The sequence below is a fragment of the Protomyctophum parallelum genome, assembly GCF_964188405.1.
Source record: "Protomyctophum parallelum genome assembly, chromosome: 22".
NCBI classification, from domain to species: Eukaryota; Metazoa; Chordata; class Actinopteri; order Myctophiformes; family Myctophidae; genus Protomyctophum; species Protomyctophum parallelum.
The window spans coordinates 20389601-20409537 of NC_139714.1; the positions used below are offsets into that span (position 1 = coordinate 20389601).

General features: G+C 43.0%; 1 protein-coding gene across 2 annotated transcripts; it reads left to right on the forward strand.

Annotated features, from left to right (window-relative positions):
• Positions 1 to 1167: 1167 nt before the first annotated feature.
• On the forward strand, positions 1168 to 10770 carry slc25a3a (solute carrier family 25 member 3a). 2 transcript variants are annotated; one of them, XM_083758131.1, is made up of 8 exons: positions 1168 to 1278; positions 1825 to 1978; positions 3240 to 3364; positions 5210 to 5389; positions 6299 to 6480; positions 7550 to 7722; positions 8301 to 8411; positions 10266 to 10770. In XM_083758131.1, the coding sequence occupies exons 2-8, from the start codon at positions 1840 to 1842 to the stop codon at positions 10424 to 10426; spliced, it is 1071 nt and encodes a 356-aa protein (XP_083614257.1). In that variant the 5' UTR covers positions 1168 to 1278; positions 1825 to 1839; the 3' UTR covers positions 10427 to 10770. The 2 variants fall into 2 exon arrangements, with proteins under 2 accessions (XP_083614257.1, XP_083614256.1); XM_083758130.1 differs by having other exon boundaries at positions 1183 to 1278; positions 1828 to 1978.
• The last annotated feature ends 9167 nt before the right edge of the window (positions 10771 to 19937 follow it).

The window sequence follows — 19937 nt, forward strand, 5'->3', positions numbered from 1 at the left end:
CAAGAACCCTGCTTAGTTGTCAGTTGTGCTCTGCTCTCTTTTTTGTTTTGTTATTGTCATTGTCAAGTGTGTTTTATTGGAGTTCTGTGACAGGCATGCCCAAATATGGAGTGTTGTGAGGTCAGAACAGGCCAGCTCCATATATAGACCATGGGCAGGGGCCCTGTCCGGAGCCCAGGCCTTTTTGGGGCGGTTCTGGACAACCGTTGGTCCGACCGACTTGACACTGGGCACTGCACCCCCTGTGGTGAGGTGGAACGCGTGTGTCGAAGTCGGTGGGGCGAACGGTATTCAAGTTATGTGGATTACACACGTACACACAGGGCTTTGTTTAAAATTTATTGTAATGGTGTGGTGTTTTATTGGAGTTCTGTGTCAGGCATGCCCAAATATGGAGTGTTGTCAGGTCAGAACAGGCCAGCTCTATAGGGGCCTTGTCCGACCGACTCGACACCGGGCACTGAACCCCCTGCGGTGGGGTGGAAAGTGTGTCGAATTTGTGGATCAAGTTACGTGGATTGCACACGTACACACAGAGACTTGGCATTTATAGTTGTAGATTGTGTTTTAATATGGTGTTGGATTTAATAGCTAATAAAGTCCAACGTCGACCGTGTAGTTTAGTTTTTATGCCTGTGTTGCATCACTACTAGAGCTGAGCAAGTGGCTATGAGTAAATTATGTGGTAAGTCTTTAGCCTAACTAATGTTTCATTAATATTTGGAGTCATTCATTAAAGGTATATTCAGTGATTTCACTTAATTCAAATATCACTTATTTTTTTGTTTTGTTGTGATAATCCTCCCTACTATAGAGTGTGCTGGCCATATAAGGAGTTCCTCCCTATCCCCAGTTAACCCCTGGGGGTAAAAAAAACCCTTAGGTTTCGTTTTTGACTCTCTATCCTGATTGGACGAAAGGCTGGGTCCCACAGCCAAAAACGAAACCTAAGGTTTTTTTAGTGAAATCACTGAATATAGCTTTAATAATGGGTACCGACCTTAGAGTAGATATTATATACTCTAAGGTACCGACCCATTGTTTGGGAAACGCTGTAGTATTGATTGATTGACGGCCGCCGTCTCGTCTCGGATAGGCCAGAACGGAGATTGGAACCCGCCCCGTCCCCAGCGTTCCCGGGTGACGTCCTAGGTGACGTCACGGAAGGACACATTAGATTTAGCGGGAGGTCATTGGGCCTCTCTGAGTGAGTGAGCCGCCGGTTGCAGACAGTGCACCACTACACAGCGGAGGCGCCATCTTAAAGACGCTAGCACAGTGAGTGACTTTTATTTCAATTAATGAATAATAAAAATGAATGGAAATCGCCGCTGACAAGACACGAAGACCACACACGCGTATCTTTGAAGCCGTGCGCTTTTTTGTCGCTGCGTTTTCGCTCACGCTTTGTGTTTAGTTTCTGCGTTCCCATTCAATTCAATTCATTCATCCGCCCGTCCTTGTCACGGTCAAGGGGGCTAGCATGCTAATGCTAAAGCCAGATAACAGAGTAAATGTGAGGTTTTGGACAGCTAAACGCGCTGTTTACTTACTTATTTAAGTTAATAAGTTACCCTTTAAACAACGTTGAAATGACGTCTGCAACGCCGAATTACCTGCCTCAATCTATATATTTTATATAATCTCCCTCCGACCATTTAAATGTCAACCAAATGTCAGTTTGAGGTTGTCACTTGTATGCGTCACGTGTGTGCGTCTGTGTTCAGTGCTAGAGGGGGGCGGACTGTGTGTGACAGGCTAAACCCCCTCACTGGGCAGACCATAGCAGCTGTAACGGTTGTTGTCCTTTCCTTTTCCATTCAGAAGGTCCAGGACACCATGTATCCCACCACCCTGACCCAGCTGTCCCGGTCCAACCCGTTCAGCGCCCCGCTCTTCTCCCTGCAGCAGGTCGAGGAGCCCAAACAGAAGCTCCATGGGGAGAGCAGCACCCGGAGGCTGGCTGCTGCCTCAGCCGGTAAGCCCCTTCTTGCATGGTGTCCCCCCCTTCCTTCCCCTTGGTGCAAGCAGGTCAGGCTTAGTCCAGTATGCCTTAGCATTGGCTACAATAGTTGCTTTAACGCAAGATGTCATGCAAATGTGACCAAATTCACCCTATATGGCATTGGTCCATTTGGTTACATTTTACATGCCCTGAGTTACAAATTCATACATTAAAGGCTGAGGAGGATTTTCCTTGGTGCAGGACTGCTTGTCTGGTACTGTAGGCCTTAGCATAGCTGGCTAGCTCTGCTAGCTGTGCCTGACCTTAATTACCTCGTCTGCTGGATTTAGCATAGCAGGGTCAGACAACCGTGTTTGTGAGTGACTGCAACCCTGTGTTGAACATTGATGTTTTTAATTGATCAAACCAAGCTATTAATACCAATGTGAATGTCAAGCCGTGTAGAAGCTAGGGCCCTGGCTATGACATGCTACCTGTGGAGGACAAGGGAAGGGCAAACCACAATTTTGTCCTTGCATAGCAGGGAGCCTGTCTTCTGGTGTATTGACCCCTAATGGTTATCGTCTTAGGGAGGCTGAAGGGGTTGAATTGCAAGGCTTTTGCCTTTAAAAAGTTGTGCAGAAATGTCTTTACTTGACTCCCTTATCCCTACTTTGAAACGTCTCAGTGCTTGCCACAAAGTCATCAGTCCTCCTCCTGGATAATTCGTGTAAAGAGTTAACTAACCGTCCCTATTGACCACACAGGACCATAATAGAAACGATCAAACGAACCCTCAGGGACTTTTGTGTGATCCTTTTAGCATTGTTGCGTAACTGTACCTTTACTTTTCACAAACTGTTAAAGTATCCAATCAATAAATGTAAACAATTTGAGCTGTATGAAAGTTGAAACCATATCCCAGTGTCACATGTCCCTTCCACATTTTGTTCATGTTGTAACTAGGGAGTTGGTCTACATTATACTCAATAACTGGATTATAGAGTTTAGCTTGGCTTTGTTTTCATACTAAACAAACCTGTTGGTTGGTTGATTTAATATTTCATAAGACAACAAAGTGCAACCTACCCGCTCTGTATTTTTCATAGTTTGAACTTTGAACATTAAATCACTCTTTGAGGTGGACTGAAATAAAAATAAAAAACATCCTGCATTGATTATCTTCTCATAAACTTACAAGCCATGACATTTTTTAGACTCAACCTCCCCCCTCCCATTTTTTTGCCGTTCTATAGTTCCCTCGTTTAAAAGTTCTACATTTGTTTCTTACCAGAGGGAGACAGTTGTGAGTTCGGCTCTCAGAAGTATTTGATGCTGTGTGGCTTTGGTGGAATTGTGAGCTGTGGCATCACGCACACAGCTGTCGTTCCCCTCGACCTGGTCAAATGCAGAATGCAGGTCTGTCTCTGTGGCTCTGTGGCTGCCATTTGTAAACCCGCCGCCAAACCCCTAACTGTTGTATTTATTTGTTGCATTCATTTGCATGGGATAAAAGCAGTAGCATTTGTCATCGTCATCATCCACTGATCCTCACTGCAATCACGGTTAAATGTTTTGGATTAATTTGATCAACATGGCAGCATGGTAAGTGTGATCCAACTGGTGTTCTCACTGTGGTGTTCTCATGTGTGGCTAATGATTCCTTTTCACCCCCACAACGTTATCACTTCTTCTCCTCTTGTGTGTCTGAAGGTCACTAAGGGAAAATATGGCCAGAATTTTGACCGTACTATTTCTTTTATGCCATCAAATTGTCCACCCCCCCTTTTTTTATTGTCTCCCATAGTCTGAGACATGATTCTCATGAATGAATTTAGCACTTTAATGCTAGCATTCTCCAGACGGACTCCTGTTTGTTCATTAACACATTGCCTGATAGTGGGCTTTATACTACCAGTTTAACCTTCTGTGTTAAGTGTTGTACAAAGTCAAAGTACATTATATAAGACATGGGCCTTATAGTATTGTGGGGGAAGAAGTTTAGGCTATGGTGTCTGTGTGGGCTGAAAAATACAATTGTTACAAGCATGTTTAATCATTGTGATCATACATTAACCCCTAATTTGTTCTCCTAATCATTGGCATGTTGGTGTCAGAGCCATGTTCATTGTAAGAGTTGTGTCACTTAAGGCCTTTAAGGTCCCTCCTCAGTGACACAGCTTTTGCTTGACATGGTTCAAGTTTGGTGATTTTACCTGTGTTGCCTGTAACCCTGCATGCTGCATGTATGTTGTGTGTCCTGTGTCATTTAAACAGACGATGAGAGCTGTGCGTTTGGCTCAGCCCAGTACTATGCCATGTGTGGCTTTGGGGGTATCCTGAGCTGCGGTCTCACTCACACAATAGTGGTACCCCTCGACCTTATCAAGTGTCGTCTTCAGGTTTGTACAGTAGCCAAGCGTGATGTAGCAGCCCATAGTGAGCACTGAAAAGTGAAATCCTAATGTGACATGTACTGTCATAGTCCTACAGGTACTACCAATTCTAGTTGGGATCCTGTTAAATGTTTAGTTTCACAGGTGCTTGGGTGGCGCAGTGGTTAAGTCCCACAAGTGGGTTCGAATCCACCGTGGTACAACCGGCTTTGTCAGGAGTCTACACAAACACAATTGGCCTGAGTTCGGGGGTTGGGAAGCTGTGTGGGTGATAATTGTCATCGCACATACTCTTATGGGCTGGGGCAGCACCTGTCTGTGGGGAGTGTTGTGAGGGAGGAGTAGGACGAAGGCTCTACGACCTCTACGTCCTGGTGGCAGCTCCTCACTGGCAGGTGATGCACAGTGAAAACACAGCTATGTGTGAGGGGATGAATTAATTGGCATAACGACTAGCAGTGAAAACACAGCTGTGTGTGGGGATGAATTAATTGGCATAACAACTAAATTGGGGAGAAAAGGGGTATAAAAACAAACAAAATGTTTCAGGTTGTTTGTTGGTATAGGCAATTGGACAAGCATGAAAAGGAACATGTTTGGATTAGGTTAAACACATTCAAGTAAACTTATTTTATATAAATCTATACTATTTAGGCATCTGTGGTCAAGAAAATGGTGTCTATCTACACACTTCTGCAAAGTATCATTAGCAACTACCTAAATCATTAACATATTACAGTATACTGTAGGATAGCTATTCGACACCCTTAGATGTTAGTGGTGTACTTGAGGTAGCTCCACCAGGGCACCAGTGGCGAAGGGCCTCTTTGACATGATTAATCACTGCTGTTATTCTGTTCCCCTTCAGGTGGACCCAGAAAAATACAAGAACATTGGTAATGGCTTTAAAGTCACGTTGAAGGAAGATGGGCTCAGAGGCCTTGGCAAGGGCTGGGCTCCAACGTTCATTGGCTACTCCATGCAGGGCCTGTGCAAGTTTGGATTTTATGAGGTGTTCAAGATCTTCTACAGTGACCTTATTGGCGAGGTGAGTCCAGGTGCAGGCTTGGTGTTCTACCTGACTGTGCTGTACGTTGTGCAATTATGGCAACCAGCTGTACGTCTTGTCATCCTGCTAGTTCTGCATTTAGGTGTGTGTGACACACACACACAGGCCAGGGAGGAGAGCTTGTACAGTACAGCACCACTCAGTTCAGACAAGTCTGATGGTTATTTTTTGTATCCCTTGTGGATGGGTCTTACTGCTGAACATGGACACTTGAGTTTCATAATGTATTGCTTATCTTTTTCTTAACTGAAAAGAAAATAGTTTACATAATTAATACATTTGTTTTGTTTGATTCAATTTAATGTAGAATAAATCAGCCTGGTGCCCAAGTCTATGCCATGGCAAGTAATGTTCTGTTTTGTGGTGTCATGCCCTTACTGCTGTTAGCTTTGAGTAGTCAGTTTTACAAATTGCCTGGGCTGTAAAATGTGTGCGACTATTGGCAGAATACATATTTATAAATGAATACAAATCTATATTGTGCAGGTGTAACTGGCACCTGACCATGCCTGTATTTTTTTAAATAAATAAAATCAACCTCTTGTAATACCTGTTCATCCACCATCCTGTTTAAGCTGCTTCACAGTAGCAAATAAATATACTAGCTCACAGCGTAGTGCATTTGCGACTCGCTGTGAGTTTGTAGATCAGCGATTTTCTTTAGTGGTTCTAGGCCTGTCACAGTTATTGATATTTTTAATGTGATTGTGGATTATTTATTTTTGTAGATTTTGTCCCTAAAAGGCGAAAAGAGATTAGTAATTTGATATGTTCCAAATGTTCAACACCAAAAACACAATTCAATCGTTTTTTGTTTTTAATGACAACTTAAAGTTTGTAATTGTGAAGACATGCTGTATCTGTAACGGTCGTCTCTCCTCCCAACAGGAGAACACCTACCTCTGGAGGACATCGTTGTACCTGGTTTCCTCAGCCAGTGCAGAGTTCTTCGCCGACATCGCCCTGGCCCCCATGGAGGCATGTAAAGTGCGCATTCAGACTAAGCCAGGATATGCCAACACCCTCAGAGAGTGTTTCCCCAAGATGTACGCAGAGGAGGGCGCCTGGGTGTAAGTATTGTCCTTGACCAATGATGGCCTATAAAACAATGAAGCTTCATTGTTGTCTGAGCATCCCATTTAGCTGAATGTTATACATAATGACCATAACTGTAAACTATTTTATTTTTGTTACCACTGTTCCAAGTGTTCAGATGAACAGTGACACGTTCGTTAGATCCACCTCTGGAGGGCGCTGTGGCTCCACAGTTGGAAGCAGCAGGGCTCCTCGGCAGCTTGCTGGCTGTACAGTTAGAGGCGCTTGAGTCATTGGCGTGTGACATCAGTCTACCTGATCTCACAGTCTACCTGATCTGGCAGCCCTGCCCTCCACGGGCAGGGAGATCCCACTGCTGCTAGGCTGGGGGGTGGACAGTACACTTTAATTTAGGAGTATTATCCATTCATTGGCACTGTATGTAATAGTTCAAATAAACATGCTCTGAAAATGCTCACAGCCAGACCATCTTAGTACGGGGGGTGCATACTTAGTTTACACTAGTCATTGGTTAGACATGGGTTAAGGTTAGGTTTAGGTCTGCTGCCCCATGGGAGGTGAGGGTTTGAGATGGGTTGTAGGACTAACGACTGGTCTAACCAATGACTAGTCTAAACCAAGTACTGTCTAAACTAAGTACTGCACCCCTAACACGCCAGCCAACCAGCTTTGAGATTTTCAATCGGGCTCTGATCCAAAAAACCGTTGGGAACCACTGTTATAGTCTCTTCCTTCCCCCTGGCAACATGATTATTTGGGATCCGATGGTAATTCCGACGGAGCATTAGTCCAACATGTGGGAACAGCAGTCGGACTAGCGCTCGAACATGCGCTGCTCCCGTGCTTGCGGTTATGGTTAGGTTAGGGTTTGAGGTTGGTTGTCAGCCTAATGACTGTCAGACCAATAATAGTGTCGGAACTAAAGCCTGTACCCGATTATTTAGTACTGTTCCTCACTTAAAGCCCAATTTATACTACAAGCTTGTATATCAGCTATTTTAGGAGCATAAACTACGCAGTACTGAGTTGGACAGTGTCCACCTCCTCTCTTCCTCACCACTCTGTCTCTTCTGTCCCAACCAGATTCTACAAGGGCGTGGTCCCGCTATGGATGAGGCAGATCCCCTACACAATGATGAAGTTTGCCTGCTTTGAGCGCACAGTGGAGTTGCTCTACAAATATGCGGTGCCCAAGCCTCGCGCGGAGTGCTCAAAGTCTGAGCAGCTCGTGGTCACCTTCGTTGCCGGTTACATTGGTGAGTAACTTTAAAAAGCAAAAACGCAAGTTGCACGGTCGACCTCTGGAATAAATGTGACCCCTTAGTCTCCCTATTCGGGGGCACTCATCAGGTAAAGTTTTCAGATCTATACATCTTGTAGATGAGCTGTTGTTGGTGAAGAGATTTGGTTTCTACAAAGCTCTTCCTCACAGGCATGTTTTAGTCGCATCAAGTTGAAGATCAGTTACTTGCTCAGCAATATTGATTAAGATGTGTCATTCCTTAAGACAAACTGAAATGTAATTAAACTATTTTTTTTTCTATTAGAAATTATTATTATCCTATGTCAGGGAAACATACAGAATATCAGGTACTGTATGATGTGTTTTCTGACATTTTAATTAAATGCTGCAGTCAAAAAACTTTTTTTTTTTTAAGGTTGGATTCATCACAGCCGTGCTGAATCTGTTCAGCACTACTCATGTGCATTTAATGTGCTGCCACAAAGGCCTAGTTAAAATATTTGCATGTTTAAAATGCATTCATTCTCAACTAGGAAACCTGGGTGGCAGATGTCTGATGTCCTTTGTTTGTGTTTTTTCTTCTCTCTGCAGCTGGTGTGTTCTGTGCTATCGTGTCCCATCCTGCCGACTCAGTTGTGTCTGTACTGAACAAGGAGTCGGGAAGCACAGCCATGGGGGTGCTGAAGAAGCTGGGACCCAAAGGTCAGTATGAGCACCACTAGGGTTGGGATCCTTTTTTAGGATTTTAACGATTCAGGTTCCTTAACTGTTTCAAATGAACCCTTACTCTTGAGTGCACAATTGGAACTGTTAGGGTGGTCCTTGAAATTAGAGCTGTGATGATCACTCTGTCTCCGACACGTTCCTTAGATCCACCTCTGGAGGCCGCTGCTGCTCCACAGTTGGAAGCAGCAGAGCTCCTCGGCAGCTTGCTGGCTGTACAGTTAGAGGTGCTTGAGTCACTGGCGTGTGAGATCGGTCCCACTGCTGCTAGGCTGGGGGGCGGACATGTGACGTGTTATTCAATGCACTGGTTCTCAGACTTAAAGGAGAATTCCATACTAAAAGGCTTTCTTACCTTTCTTTGTAGTTGTTACGTCCCCACCAAAGAGGTCCACGTGTTATTTTGTGCAAAAGCTCCTTATTGGCTATTTCCCCTACCATAAGCCCTAAATGAATTGCATTGAATTGAATGGGGCTATGGGGTGTTGTGCTAATTCGCTTATTTCCATCGCTCAAAATTATAATTTCTTTGTATATATCCTCTCTTCATAATGTAAATAATATCCCAAGCGGCACACTTTACTACTTCTTTCGATGGAAATAAGCGAACTAGCATAACACCCCATAGCCCCATTCAATTCCCATTCAATGCAATGCAATTCATTGAGGCCTTATGGTAGGGAAAATAGCCAATAAGGAGTCTTTGCACAAAAAAACACCTGGACCGCATTCTAGCATGGAATTCTCCTTTAAAGGACCACTTCACCACTTTTCAACCTATCTTCATATAATAGGTCCTCACTAATAATCATGAGAAAATGGCACGATTTATTTCTACTCAGTCTGTCTCATAGGACGTCTGTGGGCAGTTTAGAAACCGTCTTCCAGTGACATCATCATTAGGCAGATTCATTTTTAAACAAAAATTTCGATTTTCATTATCGTGAGAACGATGGCTTCCATTTTCGCATTGCAACTTTTCAGGACTAGAAAGCCTGTAGTTTCTATTAGCTTGTATTCCCCATCGATGGGGGGGCGGCGGTGGCTCAGGGGTAGAGTGCCTGGATGGTAACCGTAAGGTTGCCAGTTCGAACCCGGGCTCCCCCAGAGTTACTGTCGAAGTGTCCTTGAGCAAGACACTGAACCCCTAATTGCTCCCGATGTGCTAGTTGGTGCCTTGCATGGTTTCCGCTGCCATCGGTGTATGAATGTGTGTGTGAATGGGTGAATGTAATGCACAATCTCTGTAAAGCGCCTTGGATAAAGGCGCTATATAAATGCACCATTTACCATTTATCGATGATGTCACTGGAAGACGGTTTCTGAACTGCCCACAGCCCTCCTATGAGAATTTATTTTCATGATTATTAGTGAGGACCTATTATATGAAGATAGGTTGAAAAGTGGTGAAGTAGTCCTTTAAGAGGTTCTTTGCAATTAAAAGTTTGATTTAAAGTATTTTACAGTACTTCGGGAATCGCTGATTTAATGCATAGTGCAGCATTTATCCATTTTGATCACATCAAATGTGAACTTTTGTAAGTTCAGTAATGAGAACAGTAAAAAACAACTGCTTATCAATTCATTATTATTAACTGCTGCAGATGAATAAAATAAAGTGTGAAAGAAAAGTTAACCATGACATTGTTATTAAACAAATCGTCTGGATCTCAGGATCCACATGGAAATTGTGTTGTCCAATGTGGATCTCAGTCAGATTTGTACGGCTCAAAAGTTAGGCAAGGTTGATCCGAGCCCTGCTCACTTAGTTTAAACATTGTGTTTTGGTTCAGGCAGAAGAATATAATGCAAATGCATATCATCTCTCTTCAGGTGTGTGGAAGGGCCTGGTCGCCCGTATCATCATGATCGGTACCCTGACCGCCCTGCAGTGGTTCATCTACGACTCCGTCAAGGTCTACTTCCGTCTGCCCCGCCCCCCTCCCCCCGAGATGCCAGAGTCCCTCAAAAAGAAGCTCGGCCTCACAGAGTAAAATATACCCTCAAACCTTCTGCCCCCCCCCCCCCTCCATCACAGTTGGCCTCACCTCAAGGGGCTTTTTTCCAGTCAACATCACCTGAGGCCCTCCCTCCTGACTTCTGCAGCGCATCACGGTTGTTTTCTATATTTATGTTCCTTCCAGCTCAATGTCTCTGTAACTGAACGCAACGCTGCTACTGATGTATATTTTAAGAAGCGAATGGTATCTGCCACTCCTTGGGCTTTCCAAAGTAATGGCTGTGAAAGTATTTATGTCTAGAAACGACCTGGTTTTATCAAAAATCCTCAGTTTTAAGTGGAAATTCTAATAATTAAAATAAAGCGTTCCCTGGAAAACTTTGTAGTTATGTTAATTTTTTGAGTCCTATACAGAGCTTTGTGTGTCTGCCTGGCTGTCCCCGTGTCCGAGCACAAAAATAGCGTTTGGTTGGTTTTCATCACTAAGTGTCACTGTTGTGCAGCCTAATACACACACATTATCTGTATATGATAATTTCGGGAGTGACAGTACAGTAGAGGTACCCCCAACACTAACTTACTGTAATTTCTCAAGTGCTTCGGACACGGGGCGGCTCGCCAGAACCAGCCTGCCCCCTGGGCGGCGTTCCTAGGCATATGGATTTTCCGGGGACCCCCACACGCTAAGTCATTTCTCGACCATTTCGGACATGGGGAGGCTTGCCAGAACCGGGGCTTGTTCCTGTGGGTCTGGAAGTTCCGGGGACACCCACACGAAGTTGCATCACTCACTTCACATGGGTGATTTTTAGATTGGGTAATCATATTCTACTTTAAGTTCTGGCAATATTAAGTGCCTTTCTCCAAAGTGCTTTACAATGTGTGCTCGCTGCTTTTGGTGTGTGAATGTGAAGGAAGCCATACAAGTCACTAACGACTAACCTACTCATCTCAAGCAGTTATGTGTTCAGTGCAGTAATTTACACGTGCACCTGAGCCACTGCCACCCCATTAAAAAAGCAGTAGTGTGTGTGTGTGTGTGTGTGTGTGTGTGTGTGTGTACAATTTAGGCATTTAGCAGATGCTCTTAATCCAGAGCGATTTACATTAAGCAAGAACAAAAAGCATGGGAATACATGACATAAAAAGCATTCATCATGAAACATGCGTAAGCTAAGAACGTAACAGTGGAATATCTATAATGAAACTATACTATACTATGCTATACATATGTACTATGACTACATAGGGGGGAGAATGTTTGTGAGATTATGTTTATTATTGTTAATGTGGTGGGTATTTGCCAATTACAAAATGTCTCATTTAAATACTAAATGTATGCTATGAAAACTAGATGCTGCTCAATTGCAAGCATGACAATTGTGACCTATCTCAACACTAGAGGGAGCTCTAACTCTTAACTGCGGCATACAAGTGGTTTGTAATGCATTTGAAGTTCATTTGGCATTTGTTCACCCCATATTCCTGTTTGAAGTCTCTGCCACACATTTCTAATTTGTGATGCTGGTAGAATGGATGGATTGACAATACAGAACAGATGTTTTTTTATCACATGGTCTATTGGTCTTGTAATGGGGACTATGGGTCCCCAATCCCCATTAGTATCTATTAACAGTTTGCAGAATTGCAGTACATTTCAAGCACAACTCGATATAAAAACTTAACTGTGGACGAAACCATAAAGCATTATACACTTGTTTACGATAGGGTCCACCCTTTTCAATTAATCAGAATCCTGGTCAAACATTACTCTACAAGTGAATGTTACTCAAATTTGTACTTGAGGTTGAAGTGAAGGGGGATAAATTGTACAATTTCAGCTAGCAACATGTCACTTCAAAACACATCAGCTTATCATGAGCTTGGAAGTGGAGTAAACATGGATTAAAAAATAATAATACTCAAAGTACTGTACTCTGGTAAATGTACTCCCTTGCTGTCCTCCAATGGCATCAGTCGTTTATGAATGACAAATCTAGCACGGTACATATCTGAGTGAGGAGGTGAGCATGTGCTATGTGCCTGCTGCAGAGAGATATGAATTATATAATGGGCCGCCTAACACGGGGTCAGTGACTAGAACCTTTAATCCCCCCTGCTAGACTGCACTGAACATCCTTCTGGGACTCGGAAACTCGGAAATTATAATCCATTTGTTTACACATAAAAATGGCCGATTTGTGCACCTGATGCTTGGAAACAATGGCGCAGTGTTCCTTCCATGAACAGGAATTCAATCTAAAAGGGCCCCCCCACTGACTGTGAGATGTTGAAAGGGGTCATCTGAAATGGATTCCATTTTTGTTGTGTAAACCTTTGCTGACAACATGCTTTTGTAATGGATCCAAATATCACTGCTTCTCTGACTCAGATATACATCATCTGATCATCAAGACTATGAATGATGTACAGTGGCCATATTACGCACAAATATCCTCCCTCGGGTCAGGTTCATTCATTGGCATATTAGGAAATGGACGTATTTGCTGCGGCGTGCACAGTAAAATCCCCAGTAATCCTTTATCAACTTGTAAGTCAGAGAGTGCACGAATGTTGTGCCAGGTTGTCCCAGAAGAGAACATTTGTGTTAAAAAAAACATCCCCTTAATTTGTTCTTCAATAAGCCGAGTTTTCAAAGATTTTCAAAAATGGCAGATCTACAAAGTCACAAAGCTTTGCGGAACGTTGTGAGCTTGAAGACTGACTATTGTTTGAACAAAGTATAACATAGTAACGTGGTTAAACAGATTGTGATGTTATATTAACAAATTTAGCTGGGGACCCCCTGGGGGGGAGGCGAGTCGTACGGACCCCACTTTTAGAACCACTGCATTGTACTGTACATTCTACTGTACTGTATATAAATACACTACAACAAGTTGACAGTTGCTTTAAGAGAGCTCATGTTACAAGCCCCTGATAGCATATCAGTTGTGCACATTGACATGTCCTCGTCACTGTGTGCCAGCTTGCCAGAAGCTTGTGATAATGGAAGTATGGAAGAACTACAGTATGTCTATTTAGAGGTCCGAGTGCCAGTGGAAACAGCTGTGCTCTCAGTCAGGTACAGTTAAGCTCCTACAGTCCAATAAGAGCCACGTCAGCAGATATGCTGAATAATAATAATAATGGAAACCTTTGAGCAGTAGACAGTTGTCAAACCTTTTCATTTCAAGGACCCCTATAATTCTGAGAGCGCACAAATGAAAAATAGCCACCCATTTGTACAAGTTACAGACCCGCAAGGGTCCATTTGAAACCCCCTCAAGGAACGCTGAGGGTCCCTTGGCCTCACTTTGGGAACCACTGCATCTGAAAATGAACAAATTAATGAATCAATGCATAGTTCAAAGCATTCAGTAATTGAACACATTCATTAATGTGTGTGTTAATTAAAATGCATGATATACACTTCAGACTTGCAAATGGACTTGTGATTTGTCATTAATTATCATTCCTTGCTAGTTTGGAAGCTTTTGTTTTGAAAGTAGTAGTTGCTCTATGGTGCAGTGTTGATTTCGACAGCAACATTTTATTTAGTTTTAGTAGTTTCTTTGTACTCTAAAATGTTTTAGTTTCGTCTAGTTTTTGTCGACTAAATATACGATTTTAGTTGACTAAATCTACAGTTGATTTTGTCAACTAAAATGTATGTTGGCAGGCCTTGATGTGTTCTAATGCCTGATTTTACACTTGTTTGCATGCAGAAATATTGTGTTGCACCCGCTGTGTGCTTGTAGATCTGCTATTTTGAGTGCAACACCCGAGCACAGTTAAAGGGTAGTAAAAAGTAACACTGCTTTCTCTTTATTTTAGTTCTACTGGATCTCTTCTCCACTAGTCCCTCCCTAACATTTTAGTCTATAGTTTTTATTTGTTGACGAAATTGTCAATATATTTAGTCTTCGTTTTAGTCAAGTTTTAGTCGACGAAATCAACTCTCTGGTGCTCTGTCTCCTGAAACAAGGAAGGAAGGAAAGAAACAGTTAATAGTGTCTCGACCAGCCCCAAGAGCGGAACAAGGGCAAATGACCGACGCATGCGTGGCTGCAGTGCATTCATGCATGGACGCTGGCAGGCAGGCGTCTGGCCCATTGTCTCTCTCCCTCTCTCTCTCTCTCTCTCTCTTTCTCCCTCCCTCTCTCTCTCTCTCTCTCTCTCTCTCTCTCTCTCTCCCCTTGTGCTGGGCTTTGGAGGTCACTCTGAAACAGTAGTGTTCATAGTGAGTCACATGGGCCAGGGGGGCCAGGCTTGGCATGGCTCTGTCTGTAGGAGTGGAATTTGCCAGAGGAGGGATCAGTTTGATCCCAGGCTCTCTCAGAGATGTTGGGAAAGTGTTTAGGTTGTCTGTGCAGGACTAAACAGGTCATGGGTTGGACAGACTAAGAAATAATCGGTGACATAATGTTCTGTATAATGCTTTAAACTTTATTAGCTAAAATAATGTGTTCACTAAGAAGCATAATTGCTTTCTACTTTGTGATAGCAAATAAAACGTGCCTCATTGTTTACCCTACTGTATATAAAGTCTGAGGTATACTACACAGTACATTCTCCTGTTTCCCATTGATAACATTACATGTACGATTTATCATTGCCGGATCATTTTGAAGCATTCATTGCCATTGGTAGTAGACAGTAGTTCATTGGTCAGTGGCCTTGACACGGCACTGGCAGGTCATAGGGTTGCCCTTGGAGAATTTCAGCCATTTGAAAACACTGGCATATAGTGGTCCTTTCACTTCTTATTGACACCAATAACTACATGGACAGGCCATTGTTTCACTCAACAACGAAGCATGCATGCAGTTTATCTACTCAACGTTTAGCATTTTGCCTCAACACACAATAATAATATGGGCATTGGTCTGCGCAGAGTGCGCGCAGTTCATATATACTACATTTCCACTTGCAACCTTTCAATTACGTTGCTTGTAAAGGTTTTAAGTCGTTCAAGTACTTCTTTAATCCTTATAAATTAATTTAAGAGACTGTTTATGGAGTAGGCTACAATTTGGTAAGAACTTGAAGTTAAACGTTTTTAAGTAACATTGATTAGAAATCAGTTTAGCTGTCAGAACATAGTTTTTTAAGTAAGCATCAACATAACAGTTTTATATGGTATATTCTCCTAAACTCTTTCTTTCGGATTCTCTGGCATTATTTGATAGTAGTGAGACAGGAAACGGAGTGAGTCGGGACGAGAGTGAGTCTGGCCGAATTGTCAACAACGGTGAGTCTGTCTACGGGGACGAGGTCAGATCATTGGCACTCTGGTGTCAGGAGAACAACTTCACTCTCAATGACAACAAGACCAAGGAGCTGATCGTGGACTACAGAAGGCAGAGGATGACACTAGTCTACAGCTTTCAACAATAAATTAAGTTGATTCTGAGTCTGTTGGAAAGTGAATCCCTGGGAGTCACATTATTTTAAATTACGTTTGCTTTGATGGTAGAATGAATGCAGGCTTTATCTTGATTAGAAGAACATATGGGGACTGGTGCTCCGATCGACTGACTGGGGCTCAGATAGATCGGGCACCAATCGGTGATCGTCCGACTCCAAATGACTGAATCAGTGATCGACAATTTACCCGATCTGGAGAAACCGATCTTTTATACCCTTTAAGTGGTATAAAAGTCAATCAGATATATAGTATAATATCGTTTTGCATCTTTGTGACACAGCTAAACATTCTCCTCTTCCTCCCCACACACACAGGAACAGTTTTGACATATTTTGGAATTATTCAAATAACCCCCTTACGCACAAGATCGCTATCGGCGATCGATCCCAAAAGGCCTGATGGGAGAACATCTAAAATCTCCATACAACAAAAGAAAGTACACATAAATATAGTAGATGTCATACATTTACGTATATTGGTTTTAAAGTATGTTCATTTGGCTGACCTTCATTGATAAACAGTATAAGCTAAGTCACAGCTAATATCCAAGCTTGTCATAACTGTGTTGCCTCATTACAGGAGTAATGCAATGGAAAGCATTCCCAAGAGGGATTAAAGCTATAATCAAGGTCACACTTTTGAAATCTTGGTTGTTTAAGCAGGAGTTGTTGCCCCTCACTGTAAAACTATCATGTATTTCTGATGTTTCACACATCATTCAGAGTACGGGAGAAACAATGTCTGTTTCTCTTTCTCTTATCTTGCCTAAGATTTAGTAAAACACTTGTTTGGACCCTAAGCAATCACTTCCAGTCAGCAGTTTTCTGAACAAAAACACTAGTGACTCTGCTATGTCAGTGGTAATGAATCAGCAAATTGCACAACATTTATTAGAAAGATCATTCTGATCATCGATTACACTATAACCTGTTTATTTTCCCACAGTTGTATTATTGTATATTAAATAATTGCAATTCCCATGTGGGCCCTCTGAGCACTGTGAAATGACAGCTCCATGTCCCAAAAGAGAAGTATTTGAAAGCCTTAGGTAGAAAGTTGCGAAAATCTCCCATGGGTTTTAGCTGTGCCCAAGGTCAAGCCAATACTGATAGAGCGTGTTGCTGAGTAAACAGTAAGTATTTTGAAGTGTCCACTCAGAGGTTTCCCAAACACACGATCAAACACATGTTAAACAGTGCGAAATGTTTTTTTTTTCCTATACTCAAAATAAAGGATTATATGCAGCCATAATAGCATATGTTATGTTGTTCAAGATCATGGCCTTGAACAAATATTCCCCCCTCTACACTAGTACTCATCCGCAGATCATTTTTCTGCTGTTTAGTCTACTATAACCTTCCATTAAATAGTTTTTATTGGACAAATGCTAACACAATCTGTTAATCTCAACTGCATGGAACCGTTATGCAATCTGTGAGCTTGTTCTGACTGGTTTTTGTTCCACGTGTGTGTGTGTGTGTGTGTGTGTGTGTGTGTGTGTGTGTGTGTGTGTGTGTGTGTGTGTGTGTGTGTGTGTGTGTGTGTGTGTGAAGAGATGTGTCCGCATTTGACCCATCTCTTGGAGCGGCGAGCCGCAGCCAAGGAGCCGTGAGCTGCAGCCGTGCCGCCCTCGTGGAATCATTTGATTCGTTGATTTGACCCCGGGCCCCCCAATCCAACCCATTGAGTGCCAAGCAGGGAGGCATTGGGTCCCATTTTTACAGTCTTTGGTATGACCCGGCCGGGGATCGAACCCCCGACGTCCCAGTTTCAGGGCGGACACTCTAAACACAAGGCCACTGTCTGGTTAAGAACAAAGAGAACTTTTTTAATTGGGCAGCAGTAGCACACTGTACATACAGTACAGTATATGTGTTCATATCCACAGGTCGATAATATAATTAATCACCATGACACATGAGCAGCTGAGGACTGATAGGGTCCTGGGTTCATTCGTCAGAGACAGCTTTGTAGAGACCGAAACTACAGCATGCATGTCCACATTTATTTCGTCACTATTTTGTCCTCGTTAACTTGTCATCAACCGACGGTGAGACTGTAGGGAGAAGCATCATGAGTGAATGTTAATTATTTTGACATACCATGTGATTGTATTGAGGGGACTGAGAGGAGAGGAGAGGGCCAAAGAGACATGAGCTCATAACGACGGTCGGCTTGTGGGGGTCTTTATGTTATGTAATAGCTTCATATAGCCACACCCTCTCACACGCAGTCCAATCTAGTGCTGCTCATCGCTTTCCTCCACGCCGTGACCTCGCAAGCTGCCTTGCCCTACGTTTTCACACACAGACACACACACACACACACACACACACACACACACACACACACACACACAGCACACACAATGCCCTTGCCTGCGGTCGACAGGGCGTCTGGCATGCAGTGACCAGCATCCTCTAACCTCATTGGATGAGGAGTGAGGCGTGACTACAGCCTCCTATTGGGTCAGAAGTGCTGCATCATCATCCTCATCATGCAAGGATCGTCTGCAGCATCCAGGGGGGATGGAGGGAGCAGCGTGTTACATTGAAACCTGTAGGCAACATTTTTTGTTTTTGGAACATTTTGTTCCAGCCGCCTATAAAAGAAGATCACACAATGTCGATTGTGTGATATGAATCAAAGATTTTTGGAAATATTCAGTCTCCCCTCAAAGCTGTCATCATTGAGAGAATGTTCAGAGAAGGTCTATTCTCTCTCTCTCTCTCTCTCTCGCACTCTCTGTCTCTCTTATTTCACAGACTTCCTCTTTCTCTGCTTGACCCAGTGACCATTGGACTTTGTACGCTTGTCATTGTCTACCAAGACACTTGTTTTCATTTCCATAATTTCCAGGCCCAGAGCCCACGCTGTTAAGGTGTGGCTGTGTGAGTGAATAACAAAGGTTCAGAGGCCTGGGAAGCGTGGTGCAGGTTTATTGTCCATATACTGTATCAGTAACACAACAGTGGGTTGAGCTGTTAATGTGGGGAAATTAACCTCACAGTAAAAACCTCAGAGTTACAAGTGGATAAATGAACACTCACGCTAATTTGTATTTACTGTACATGATGAAGCAGAGAGCTATGACTGTCTAGTCACGCATCTATGGGGGAAATATGGCAGTGACGGCAGTTTATTAAAATGCATTATAATGCATGAAAAGACAGCAGGACACAGCCCACTATAATGAATTGCATTTTTATAGCGCTTTTCCAAGTGCTCAGAGCGCTTTACAATGGTTCATTCATTCATACATTGGGAGGTGAACCGGCGAACAGTCGACGCCAGCGTCCTCACTTCCCACATTCACACACCAATGGTGGCGAGCTCACACCGACCGACTCATTGGTTCCAACTTATATGTTCCCAATAGCCTATATTATAGCCACGTTATCGTTTAAGCTGTAGTGCACCATACAGCACTTATGTGTGCTCATATAAGACTATATATGAGGCATTATGATATGACGTTTCTTATCTCAGACCCAGTGGCTTGCTTAGCTTGCCCATGTTCATTCAGCGTGAACAGACAGTTGTGCTGCTGTAAAACAGCATGCACTTCTGATTGAAGTTCAGCTCAGGCAATTATTCTTTTTCACCTAATGTTATTGAAGCATGTCTGTTGCTTCTGCAGGTTAAAGTCCACACTAATCCAGCACACCCAGACAATGTAAATAGGCCTGCCTCCTCTAACAACATAGCTGCAACACTTTGTCTCTATCATTCTCTATTTTGACCTCATATTTTTGTCTGTTTTGTAGTTTTTAATTGTTTATTGTATTATTGTAATTATTTCTGTATCTTTTTATTGTCTGTTTCCACTTTTTTCAAAATGTGTCTGAATAATCCGGTAAGGGTGTGGCCAGAGTCACTCCAGACACATAAGATAAATAATTCACACACTAGGCACGCACACATGCACATACGCACGGCACGCAGACAGACAGACAAACAAGAATAGTATTTCTTGACCTCAGTTTTGGTCCCCAGATAGGAAGGAAGGCCCCGCCACTGTGTCAAGGTCCGTGATTATGTAAAGTACCGGTAGTTGCAATGGTATACTTTGGGAGTGGGACAACATTACCAACAATCCTGTGTGCTCTCTTAC